We start from the raw sequence: 12,500 nt of genomic DNA, 5'->3' as shown, positions 1-12,500 counted from the left end.
TTTTTCATTGACATTCCGCAAATGGCGAAGTTAAGGTTAACAGTATAAATAGGGGTGCTGAATAGTATAAAAGGGGAACCCGTGCAATTAAAAAAATGGCTTACATAACCCAATATCATAATAGACAGAATATTTATTTAACTTGCAGTAAATTGACACACCTCTAGACAGAGACAATTATGACTGACTGTAAAACATCTGACAGAACCAATTATGACTGACTGTTGTTTGCTACCTTTGCGCAGGAATAAATGAAACACAGATATTTGGAACAGAGACTGCTGCCTGTGTGTCTGAGCTTGCTGTAATTAAAATACAATAACCAGTAGGCGATGTAAAAGATTTCAGCAGCTAATTCTGTGTGTTCTTTAACTCTTTAGCTAGAAGTGTTAGAGGGAGATGATGCTGTACAGCAATGATACTCTGCAGCTTTTTTTGTTCTTCCCGGATCAGCCAACCTTTTGGCAATGTGCTCATAGGCTCCTACGTTGTTTCTCACGTACTCGGTGCAAATGCACGCACACAAATACAGAGGAGCGTGAATATATTTTTACTTCTACCCTGAGGAGCGGGCTGTCGACAGCGTAATCAGGGGAGAGAGAGTTTAATGGTGTGACACAGTACAGTTGCCCAATCAAGAGGAGAAAAAAGAGAAGACTTTCACTGAACCGCATCGTAGTGAATCCAAGAACAGAAGTTCTTGATCTTGCCTGTCAGGGTGTTCTGTGCCATTTTAACAGGAGCAAAGAGAAATCGCAGTATGTGCAAAACAGGTGGCCAGGTAGAGGTAACCGTCTGATATTCCCATCCTTGCTTCCAGCATCAGTATGGGGTGAATGGGTTTCAGGCACCTTTCTCAAAGAGTTTTCTTTTTTCGAATAATAAAAAAAATATATATAACTGGGTAGCTAAGCAGGAGCTTGGAGACAGCGCTGAATTTGGCAGGGGTAGAAGTAGCCAGAAGTCACGCTGCGTGCGAGGAGCAAGGTGGCAGTGGTGCTGGGTGGTGTCAGCTGCCGTTTGGTGATGTGATTCTAAAGCCCTCGCTGCAGTTGGGAACTTATTGCTGACCTCAAGGAATGTAGTACCTGACTTTAATTGCATGTCGTCAGAGGCACGTCTTAAAAAAATAATTTTTAAAAAAGATTCAAATAAATTTACTTTTCATGCCTGTATTTGTGTCGGTCATACCTTTTGTATGCGCTGTATGTGTGTAAATATCTCTGTTTATAATAATCTGTATATGCGGTATTGGCTGTCATAAAAGATTGCTCGCCAGTGAACTTGGAAATTATTAAAACAATGATAGGGCGATAATAGGCAGGCAACTATTTTCGGAACGCGACGGACTACTGAAAAGCAATTTCAGTCAGTTTGCGCAGCTTAGTTTTCCGAGGGCCTTAGGTACGCTATTGATTAAATTCTCATTTAGGAAGAAAGTAGGAGCTTTTATCTGCATCTCTAAGTTGGATGGAATGGTGACTCAAAGGTATTGACTGGCTGCGTGATATACGGCGGTCACAGTTGTCTTTTACTAAGAGGAGCACAGTGATGCTGGTTGTCATTCTTACTCTGCTGTGTGGCAGCGTAAATAGTCCCCTTTCTAACCAACCTGGTGGGAAAAGTCAATATCCCATCAGCAAAGGAGGTAAACACATCAGGAGCTGTGTCCTCTCTCATCTTCCCCTGCTCTGTATTACCGCAGTTCTTTAAATCTCCTCTCCCCAGTCATCAGAGGCACTCGTGTCATTCAAATGCACCGTGCGGCCGTGCTGCGGGGACGCTGCCGCCTGCCTCCCGCCGCCGAGATCTGGCTGCCATTGTCTTATAATTGAAACTTAAAGCTGGCCTCGCCACTTCAGCCAGGCCCCTCGTGTGCCTCCCTTCTTCTCAGCCACCCTTCTCGGCTCGCCTCTACGAAAGTCTAAGAAGTGTTTGAGGCAGGCTGGTTATCGTGGGTAATTACAGTTCAGATTGATGGGGGGGGGGATAGAAATCCTGCCGGCGTAGAGGCTGGAGCTGAGCCTGGCCTGTGTGCGGGCTGTGCGTGTTGTCCTCTGCTCTCAGCGCTGCCCTGTCGCGTGCCTTGTTCTCGCCATCGGTGGCCTTCCCGCTCTGGCTGTACGTGCCAGCTCCTTCTGCATATTGACACCGCTCACCTTGGTCCCTCCTGAGCTCCAGGACACTCCAGACTGTCTTAGCTGGGTTTTCATGGAGTCAGAATGGCTCGGGTTGGAAGGGACCTCAAAGCCCACCCAGCCCTATCCCCTGCCATGGGCAGGGCTGCCCCCCACCAGCTCAGGCTGCCCAGGGCCCCATCCAACCTGGCCTTGAGCGCCTCCAGGGATGAGGCACCCACAACAGATACTCTGCGCATTTTGCTGGCATGAGCACCGTGGTTTCTGCTGGTGTGTGAGGAGCGGCAAATGAATCCACTGAGTACATTGTTGGAAATACATGGACTAGCTGGTGCGGAATTGGTGGCAGTGTGGGTTTCGTGTTTTTAAGGATCTGGTTAATGCAGTTTTCACGGTTTGTTTAATTAAACCCTACGCTGAAATAATTTCAGGATCATTAAAGGTGTTTATGCCATAGTGACTTCAGTCTGTTACTGAACAGGTTCTTGTAATCAGAGTTTTTATTGTATTTGTGGTGCAGTATAAGGGAAATTTAGTTCCACTAATAAGCATAATTCCATTACCACCTGAGTAATGGCAAGAATGTGGTATTTTCAGCTCGCTTCACACTGCCCCAAGTTGTAAATACAAATACCCAAAACTGAACACGGCAGCATACCGCACGCCTTCCTCACAAGCGTGCATGGAAGCTGCGCACCAAAGTGCTGGCAATCAGCGTACTCAGTTACTCCAACTGCCACCTCTAATTGAAATTTTAATTGAATTTTTAGAGATTTCGTAGTATCACGCAGAGCTGCTGAGTGGAACTTTGTGAGCAACACGGGAACCAAAGCAGGCGCTCATTCCTCAGCAGAACACTGCTGGTTGTGTTACCCCCAGGAGTTCAGCTGCTGAGCTCTCTTAGAGCCTTTTTGAGGCTCTGCGAAACGCCTGCCTGTGCTTGGGGTGGAGGCGGCCGCAGGCTGCACGGCCTGCCCCATTGGTTATCCCAGGATCCCATCTCCTCGGACAGCAGCCCATGGCCTGCCCAGCTGAGGCCAGAGGACACCTCTGTTAGCACTGGGCACAGAAGTGCATTGTTGCCTCCCTCACATGGGTGGGCCCAGTCAGCGTGTCCCTCCTCCCAGCCCGGCACCTTCCCTCAAACGAACCTCACTGGTGTCAGGTTTGGTTTAACATCTGAACCCGTGCTGCTCAGTAAAAGCTCTTGGAAAGGGAATGGAGGTAGGTTTCTTTGTTGCCTGACAGCATAACATTGAACCAGAACTACTCTACTTTTAGTTTTGCTGCTAAGGTGTGTGCCCGTGAGCTTGTACACACGCAAACATACAAGTAGGTAGTGTCTTGTGCTCCAGACACTTCTTCACAGGTATTACTGATCACATGCTGTGGGTATTACCATCTCCATTTGTATATCAGGTCAACTCAGTGTATCCCTATTGAGACACTGAGCGTTTCCGTTTTAGGGCAGCACAGTGAGGAGTTTTCCTGGCCGAGCATCCCCGTGGTGCTGAGCACCATGACTCCCACCTTGCATGCATAGGGGTGTGTTTGGGAATCCACTGTCTGTGGGGCGTGTCTGGGGACCGTGGCATCGGCATTGGGCTCATCCCCGGCGGTGCCATGCAAGCAGCAGCACGGACATGGGAGTCGTGGCGTGGTTTCCTGGACTGACCTGAAGCCAGGCTTGGCTGCAGGCAGAATTTCACCCTATGTCAGACCCTGAGGGACTCTGTGAAGTTTTCACTGTGCTAAGGAACCTACTGGTTTAACCAGGTTCTTCCAGAGCAAGTCAGTCCCATTAGCCCCCATAGTAGGGAAGGCAGCAGAAGAGCTTGCCATGAATGCTGACTTTGGATGCTAGCTACGACTTTGTCCTCCTTTCTCCTTGTGTTAAAATACCACAATGCACAATATTATTGAATGCAAAAGCACTTTATTTAACCCTCCTCTGTTGTTTTCTTTCTGTCCTGGTAGAGTTTGTAAAGAAGAAGCCCCTCAGGAAGGAAGTGTCTGAGGCCTACAGGAAACTGAAGAGCACAGTAGACAAATGTCTGTCCCTGAGCGGCTATTCGGAAGTGAACCTCGGCAAACTCTTCTCCATCAGCATGGGAAGATCCGTGGGAGAGTCCAGCAGTGAAAGACAGTGATGGACGGAACGTATGGGGAGCAGAGAGGCCAGCTACTTGCTTAAAAATAAGGATCTCCTGAGCAGTACTCTGTGTCAGGACGCACAACAGCATTTTAATAATCTTTGCTTTGGTGGAGGAAGAACGAAAGATGAAAATGGGACACTGGTCCGCACGGACATGGTACACTCCAGGTGTTTTTATCTTCGATTCTTTTCTTCACCGAAAAGCCAGGGTTATTAAAATATGGAGCAGATGATCTTCGCAACGTATTTTGTTGTGTGTTCAGACCTATGAGGGAAAAGGGGGTGGGGGAATTGCTGCTTTAATTGGATAATTCCCAGTGAGAGTTGCTGGAATGTAAGTGATCCTAGACTTTGCTCCAGGGTATTTAGTAGAGGTGCTCTCAGGAAGAGAGGTTAGTGGAGGTCTCAGTAGGAGCACTAATGTTTTGCCTTTTCACAGTTTATCTCCTTCCTGATCATAAACATACCAATTAAAAACAATGCTAAACCTAAATGCCTTTAAATGTCCTTCTGAGCGAGGTAGGGATGCTTTCCTTTCCAACGGAGGTAGAGACCGATTGAAGCCTGGAGGCTCAAAAAGCAGAGGGCCAACTTGTCTCCTGTATCTTCACGGTGCTTCTCTAAGCACAGTATTTTGCCAGACTGGAAATGTTTTATGTAGATGTATAGATACATACATGAGTGAAACGTGTATTGTACATAGGCAGAAAATAAATGTACGTCCCTTCTTTCCACATCTGAATGCGAGCTATTGATAGGGAGAAGTATATTTGGATGGCATTGTAAGCAATAACGGGGAAGGAAGGAGGAGAATCACCATAGCTGTTCTGTAATAGTTACTGTGTCGGGGGTTTTAAAGGTTTTATGAACAAATTGTATTTTCCATTTACTTTTAGTAAAGTGACAAACATACGACAAGAACCAAGAGTAAATTTGGGTAGAGCTTTTGTACACCAAATACTGTTGTACTCTCGTTTGCCGTTACGTTTGCCATGTGACATATTAATGTAAGGTTGTAAAAGTGTTCTTTTAAATCATTAACAGTATAAAATGCGAAGTTTTCTTAGCACTTGATGGAAGAAATAAAATTTTCTAGTGAAAGAATTGGGCTCGGTCGCCTGAGTGTCGGCAGCTCCCCACCGGGCTGCATCGCTCCAGCCCGGCGCTGACGGAAGGGCCCTCGTGTCGCCTTCCGAGTGCCTCACGGAGCTTCAGCGTTGGGCACGGAAGAGCCGTGCGTGGCTGTGCGGCGTCTGCGTGGCTTTCGTTCGGCCCTGAGCGAGAGCTGCGAGCGCACTGCGGGCCGGAGCGGGCAAAGGCCGATGGAGCGTGCCCAAACCCCCGGAGCGGCTCTGGGGCCAAACCCTTCGGACTCGGCTCACGCCGGGTCCTGACGGGCGAGAAATGGTGCCGGGCCGATCCGTTCGGGTGCTGGTGGGGCCGTGCCCCCGGCCGCCGACCCCTGAAGGTGACGCCCGAGCTGTCGGGGAGACACCCGGGGAGGTTTCTCGGGAACGTGCGGCCCAAAGAGGCACGGGGATGCTGCAGCTCCCTGCCGGACCGCTGCCGTGATTTCACTCGGGTTTGGGTTTTCGTAGATCCGTAGCGGCCAGCCCAATTAGGATCGCGCAGATATCCCTGACGATAACCGGGCAGAAGGGCTCGGAAAAGCGCGCGGCGTGACCTCCTCCCTCCCGCGCCAGGTACGCGAACGGAGCGGCTCGACGTGCCGCAGCCTGACCCCGCGGCACTCGTGTCTACCGGGATAATTACGGCTGAAGAGCCTGTTAATTTGCGAGTTTAGGGATGTTTAGATTCAACGAGAGCGCGGGGAACGCTGCCGCGGGGCGCAGCAACCGGGGGGTCGGGCGGGGACGGGCCCTTTTCCCCCGTCGGGGCGCTTCGGGGTTCCTCGAGCGGCGCCGGGGCCGCGCACCGCCGGCGGATCCCGGGGCTCCGCGCCCCGCTCGGGCCGGGCGGGGGCCGGGGGGGGGCAAAGCCGCCGCGTCCCGGGCCGGAGCCGTCCGCTCGCCGCGCTGAATGGCGCGGCCCCGCGAGCCCTCCTCATCGCGCTTTAATAGATTAACTCATCTGCGGCGGCCTCGCAGCTCAGATTAAAATTCCTCCATCCCGACGGCAGCATTATGGGGTGGTTGGAGGCTGTTTTCAAACCTCGGCGTTGAATAGCGGCGGCTCTGCATTAATTTAACCACTAAGCTAATAAGTAGGTTTCGTTTTGTTATGCTAAGCTTTATTGCTTTTCTTTTGATCGGAATGGTGTTGTTGAGCAAAGCAGCAGACAAGGCGCTCTTTGATGAGGGAATTAGCGCTCTATTCTTCCTCTATTATTCATAGCACAGTGGAATATGTAAGTACCTGAGGGTGTCAAAGGAGAGCAGGCTCTATTGCAAAGTGTTCGCCTTGTTTCTCTCAATAGCTGACTATGAGATGATAAACCGCTTAATACACCGCGCTAATTGGATGAGAGCAGAAAGCGCCGGGGCCGCGGCGGGGCGAGGGGAGCGCTCCATTCAGCGCTCCGCACTTCGGAGGAGCGCAGCGCTGCGCGGGGCTCTGCGCGCGGCCGGAGCGCTGCGCCAATGACCGCGCGGGGTAAATTCGGCCGCCGCCTCTCCGGCGAGGGGCAAACTTCTCGTCGGGCGGTGACGGGATCGCTCGGCAGCGCCGCGATCCCAATGAGGGCCCGCGGTAATAACCGCCGGATTAGCGAAATCGCCGCCCGCAGAAGCGCGATTCCGCCGTGCGCGGAGGTTCGGCCCGAGGAGCCCGAGCGGTGAACGGCATTCCTTACTGCGCGATGGCTCCGCAACGAACCCCTTTTCCGTACGGCAAAAGAAACCCCCACAGAACTACGTTTCGGGCTGCACCGCCAAAAACGCCCACGGAACGAACGTGACTTTCCCCATTACATTTTATTATTATTATCGTGATCGTTATTTTTGCGCTCGTGGTGGTTTTTGAGACCCCCGATAGCGCCGGGGGTGGGGTGCGCGTGTGAGCCCGCGTGCGGGGCTGTGCCCGGGGCTCGCACGGAGCCGGGAGACCCCCACGGAGCCGCCCCGGGGTGCGACGGCCGCGGCCGCTTCCGAACGTAACACCGAAGGACAAGTAGAACGGACAGCAAAAATAAAAAGTAAAAACAAAGAAACAAACAAAAAAGACGAAAAGGAAATCGTTAGAAGTAAATAATCGAAAAAGCAGATAATACAAAGTAAACGATACAAAAGCAAATAAGAAAAAAAAAAAAGGAGGGATACATAAATACAAAAGAGGAATGAATAAAGGGGGGAAAGGCGCTCGGAGACGCCCGAACGCGGAGTGCGGCCGCCGCCGGCGCTGCGCGGTTTCGTTGTGGGTTTTCGTTTCTTTTTTTTTGTTGTTTGTTTGTTTGTCCTTTTTCTCTCTCTTTTTTTCTTTTTCCTTTTCGCTGTTCAATACACCCGTCCGCTCCTCGCCGCCCCCCGCCCCCCGCACGCCGTCGCGATGCCCGCCGCGCACGGAGCGCCCCGCGCCGCCGCCTCTCGGGGCCCCGCGCGGCCACAGAACGCGCACACCGCGACTCCGAGTGCAATGCCTTTATAACATCATCGTCTCAAATATACAAAGCTCTGCAGTGCGTCGGTTCGTTTTCCGTTTTTTATAACAACGCTATGTACAGAGTCGCGGCCCCGCGCCCCGGCAGCGCCGTTCCCTTTGGTTCGCCGCGCTCCGGCGCCGCTCTTCGTTCGGCGTTAGCACCGGAGCCGGACGGAGGGGGGAAACGCGGTGCGCGGCGCTGCCGCGGGGACGACGGTATCGGGGCTTCGCCTCGCTCCCGCCGAGCGCTCCGCCGCCGGTCCTCCTCACCCCGCGATTATCGTTATTAATTATGATTACTATTCACACTCCCGTTTGGTCTGGCTCCGCCCGCCCTGGCCGCCCCGCTGCCCGGCGGCTCAGCACACCTCCTTCCCCGCTCCGCCGCCGGGCAGCACGTTGAGCTGCGTCAGCTGCGCCGCGTGCTCCTTGGCCTTCAGGCGCAGCGCCGCGATGCTGGAGGCGCGCCGGTCGGCGGCGGCGCTGCCCGGCTCCCCCAGCCCCGCGCCCACCGCGCCCTCGGCCGCCGGCGCCGGTTGCCGCAGGAGAGCGGCGGCGCCGGGCGCGCTGCCCAGCGGGGCCACGGTGGAGAAGAGCCTGCAAGGAAGGAAGCACAGAGCGCCGTCAGCGCCGCGCCGACAGCGCGGACGCACCGCGCCGTCCCTCGGCCCCGCGGAGCGCGCGGCCCTCGGCCAATCGGCGGCCGGGCCGGCGGCACGTGACCCGCGCGGCGCCCAATCGGCGGCGCCCCCGATTCGAACGCCGGAGCGGCCCCCTCGGAGGGCGCTCCGCGGCGCGACCCCGCTCCGCGCCCCGCGCCCCGCGCCCTGCCCCTCAGAGGGGCGCCGCGGCCGGGCCGGTACCTGCCGAAGGCGGGGCTGATGAAGGCGGGGTGCCGGAACACGGCCGCGCCCAGGAAGGTGCCGAGGCCGAGCGGGGTCCCGGCGGGGGGCAGCGCGGCGGAGCCGGGCGGAGGCGGCGGCAGGCCCGGGAAGGCGGCGGCCGCGGCGGCGGCGGCGGCGGCGGTCCAGGCGGAGTCTAGAGCTGGGTGGTGAGGAGGGAAAGGACTAGCATCAAGGTACGGAGTGAGGGGGTGAGGTGCGGACAGGGGACCAGGGAAAGGCAAACCTGGGGGGTGTGTCTGAGCCCCAGCCTTTTCCCTCTTCCGCCACTTAGCCCTACGGTTCTGGAACCATACCTGCAAGCCAAGAGAGACAGCGGCGTTAGCACCGCGCCGGGCCCCGGGCCGAGCCCCGCGGCTGCGGCGGTATTTCCCCCCAGAACGAATTCGCGGCGAACGCGTTCCGCCGGAACGAAGCGGTGGCGGGCGGCAGCGGCCGCGCGCTCTCCTTCGCTTTAAGGGAGAACGAAATTGTGGGCGCGCGGCGCCGCGACGAAAAGAGAATTCGCGCGGCGCCCGCAGCGCGGACGGAGCTCCCGGGCCGGCCTTAGGGCCGTATCGCACGCGACTCCGTACGGTACAAAACAAAACCGTTCTCCAAAGCGGAACGACGACGGAGAGCCGCGGCACCGCCGCTGCTTCCCTCTTTTCTCCCCTTCCCCAGAAGTAAAAAAGCCCCGAGCGAAGCCGGGCCGGAACCCGGCGGGGAGAAAACACCGCCGGGGAAAGGGAACGAGAACGCTCCCGCACCGCGCAGGAAGGTGCCGCGGCGCCGGCTCCCAGCGCCCCTTCGCGTCCCGCCCGCGGCCGCTTCCCCTCGGGCCCGGCGGCCCCGGCCCCCGCGGATGGGATCCCAGGGCATCCCGCGGGCGGGGAGCCCGGCGTAAGGCCGAGTGCCGCCGGAGGGGCTCTCCCCGTTCGTATTCCCTTCCCCGCGCCCCTCCCGCGGACGGAGAGGAGGAGGGGGCTCTCGCGGCGGAGTTATTTCACTTTCCCACGCCGCGTGCCCCCGGGCCGAACGCGGGGCTCTGCCGTCACGGCGCCGTGTGACGATGGAGCCGTGTGTCAACAGAGCGCGGGGCGCCGGGCCCATCTCAGCGCCGCTAATGCGCGGGGCCGTCGCGTACCCGATGAGCCATATGGAATTTATGGCGCGTTATCAGCGCCCGATTTTTAACTGTGCAGTGATTCGCGCGGCCGCGGCCGGGGCCATCTGTTCGCTGCTGGCGGCGGCCGCCCCGTGTTTGTCGTCGCCGAGGCGGTGAGGCGCGGGCCGGGCGATGCACTCTGGAATGGGGCGCAAACACCTCTAATAGCATTGCACTCGCCATTAGAGCCGCGCGGCTCATCGCTATCAAAAGCGGGCGATCGGACGGCATTAAGCGGCTCCTCGGCGGGCGGCAGGAAGCAACCGGCGCTCCGCCTTCCGACGGCCCTGTTTGCTCTGCGCTAAGTGCGCTTTTACGGAGCCCCGCTGGAGACGTGGGCGCAGCCCGCAGCCCCGCGGGCCCCTCCTTCTCACCGCTCGGCCGCGGGGGCTCCGTCGGGGGCGCGGGGACGGCCCGGCCCCGTCCCGCCGCGCGCGGCCGCCTCTCACTCACCTGCACTCGGGCTTCGGTCAGGTCGAGCCGCATGGCCAGCTCCTCCCTGCGGGGACAGCGCGTCAGAGCCGGCACCGAGCCGCCCGCACCCGGCCCTACGCCCGCTGCCCGCAATTAGCGCGCGTCGGGAGCCGCCGCGGCGCTAGCGAAGCGCTCCCGGAGCGGCGTCCCCGCCCGCAGCCCCTCGGCGTTTCGCCGGGACGGGTAACGAAAATTAAAATAAAACCCAAACGAAAGGGGCGACGCCGAAGCGCTCGGCTCCGCCTGCGGCTCTGTCCCCGAGGCGACGCCGGCAGCGGACCCCCCCCCCCCCCCCCGCGGGACCCTCCTGACAAAACGAACGAGAAATCCGCGGTGCCCCCTCGGGACGCGGCGGGACCGGGCCGAGTCCGTACCTCTGCCCCCTCCCCCCCCTCGCCGGGCGGCCCAGGGCTCCCCCCTCCCTTCCTCGGGAAGCGGCCCCCGGGTCCCGGGCGGGGCCGCGCCGGGCGCTATTTTTACCGGCGGCGCTTTGATCCGCGCCCCGCGGGGCCGCCCCGCTCCGACCCGCGCGGGTAGCGCGAACCCGATCCGGGCCCGGCGGCGGCGTAAAAATAGCCCCGAGGGCTCTCCCTCCCAGCCTCGGTCCCCCCGCCCCGCGCCGCCCCGGCGGTGCCGGTACCTGGTGAAGACGTCGGGGTAGTGCGTTTTCTGGAAGGCCCTCTCCAGCTCCTCCAGCTGGTAGCTGGTGAACGTGGTGCGGTAGCGGCGCTGCTTCCTCTTGAGCAGCCCCTCCTCGGAATCGCTGCCGGCCGACAGGCATACGCTCTCCTCGCCGTCCTTGCCCTCGCCGTCCTCGGGCGGCAGCAGCAGCTCCTCTTTGGGGGACAGCCCCCCGCCCTCCGCCCCCGGCGCCGCTCCCGCGCCCCGGCGGGCCTCCTCCAGCAGCCCCCCGCCGTCCTCGCCCAGCAGCTCCTCCTCGTCGTCCTCCTCCAGCTCCTCTTCCTCCTCGTCGTCCTCCTCCTCCAGCATCTCCTCGTCCTCCTCCTCCTCCCCGGCGGCCGGCGCGGCGGGGCCGGGCCGCTCCTCGACGTGCGGGGCTCCGCTCCCCGCTTCGTCACGGGCGGGCGGCGGCGGCGCGAAGGGCGCGTTCTCGCGGTAGCTCTTGCTGCGGCTGATGCTGACCTGCGGCGCGTGGCTGATCTTCAGCGTGTCCCACGGCGCGGGACCGGCCCCTGCCCCGGCCACTGCCCCGGCCCCGGCGCCTCCCTCCGGCCGCCCCTCCGGCCGCTCCCCGCGCGGCCCCGACGGCAGCAGCCGCCCGCCGCCCGGCCCGTACAGCCGCCGCAGCTTGGGGGGCAGGTGCAGCTCGGCCGGCTCGAAAGGGGGGCTGCTCTTCGGGGAGCCTGCGGCGACGAGAGGGGAGCGGGGGGGAGAAAGAGAGAGACGCGGTCAGCGCGGAGAGCGCGGGGCTGAGATCGCCGCGCAGAGCCCGGCCCGTAGGGTCCCGCCCGGCCCTCGGAGCCGCCCTCGGTGCGGGAGTTCCGACAGCCCCGGGGGCTACTTCCATCCCACGCCACGGAGCTCGTCCGCTCTGCATTTTACAAACCCTCCCCCAAAAATCCCGTTTTTCCTTTTTTGGGAATTTTGGATGCGAGGGATCCGTGCGGAACCGGGACAGCCTGAGGGCACCCCCCCGCCGCGCCGCAGCCCCGCTCCCCCCGACCCCCACCCGGGTCGGGACGCTCGGCCCGGCGCGGGGCTCACCTTGCGCGGCGCCGTCGGGGGGCTCGGGGCGGGCGGCCCCCGCGGGCAGGTTGGGAGCGGCGCCGAGCAGCCGCACCTTGCAGGGGCTGCGGCGACCCAGGATGCTGTCGATGCAGTAGGAGGAGAGCAGCGTGGGCGATTTGCTCTTGCAGTCGGGGCGCTCGGCGCAGCTCTCCTCGGGGTAAGGGCCGCTCATGGCGGCGGCGGCGCGGACGCCCCCCGGTGCCGCCGGGACGCCCGTCACGGGGGGAGTGAGCGGCGGCCGCGGCGCTCTTGAGTCCCCTCGGCTCCACGTGCGGGCAGCCGCCCCCTGATTGGCTCCCGCCGGAGGCCGGGCGGACGCCGGCACCGGGCACGCCGCA

The 12,500-nt window shown here is 59.6% G+C and overlaps 2 protein-coding genes across 4 annotated transcripts in view; one reads left to right on the top strand and one right to left on the bottom strand.

Annotated features, from left to right (window-relative positions):
- The window catches only part of POLA1 (DNA polymerase alpha 1, catalytic subunit), a 194,358-nt gene extending 188,961 nt beyond the window's left edge, over positions 1-5,397 (top strand). For both annotated transcript variants that reach the window (XM_021408421.1, XM_021408428.1), the window contains exon 37: positions 4,116-5,397. In XM_021408421.1, the coding sequence (XP_021264096.1) occupies positions 4,116-4,288 (173 nt within the window). In that variant the 3' untranslated portion in view covers positions 4,289-5,397. The remainder of the gene's footprint in view (positions 1-4,115) is intronic.
- On the bottom strand, positions 7,681-12,406 carry ARX (aristaless related homeobox). Of its 2 annotated transcripts, XM_021408406.1 has the most exons (6): positions 12,139-12,406; positions 11,054-11,777; positions 10,393-10,438; positions 9,019-9,088; positions 8,754-8,934; positions 7,681-8,487 (listed from the first exon to the last, which is right to left on the bottom strand). In XM_021408406.1, exons 1-6 carry the CDS (start codon positions 12,332-12,334, stop codon positions 8,250-8,252), a joined length of 1,455 nt encoding a protein of 484 aa, XP_021264081.1. In that variant the 5' UTR covers positions 12,335-12,406; the 3' UTR covers positions 7,681-8,249. The 2 variants fall into 2 exon arrangements, with proteins under 2 accessions (XP_021264081.1, XP_021264072.1); XM_021408397.1 differs by having other exon boundaries at positions 8,754-9,088.

This window comes from Numida meleagris, chromosome 1, assembly GCF_002078875.1.
Source record: "Numida meleagris isolate 19003 breed g44 Domestic line chromosome 1, NumMel1.0, whole genome shotgun sequence".
NCBI lineage: Eukaryota > Metazoa > Chordata > Aves > Galliformes > Numididae > Numida > Numida meleagris.
The sequence above is the reverse complement of the archived record's forward strand: the minus strand, read 5'-3'. Positions and strand labels throughout refer to the sequence as shown.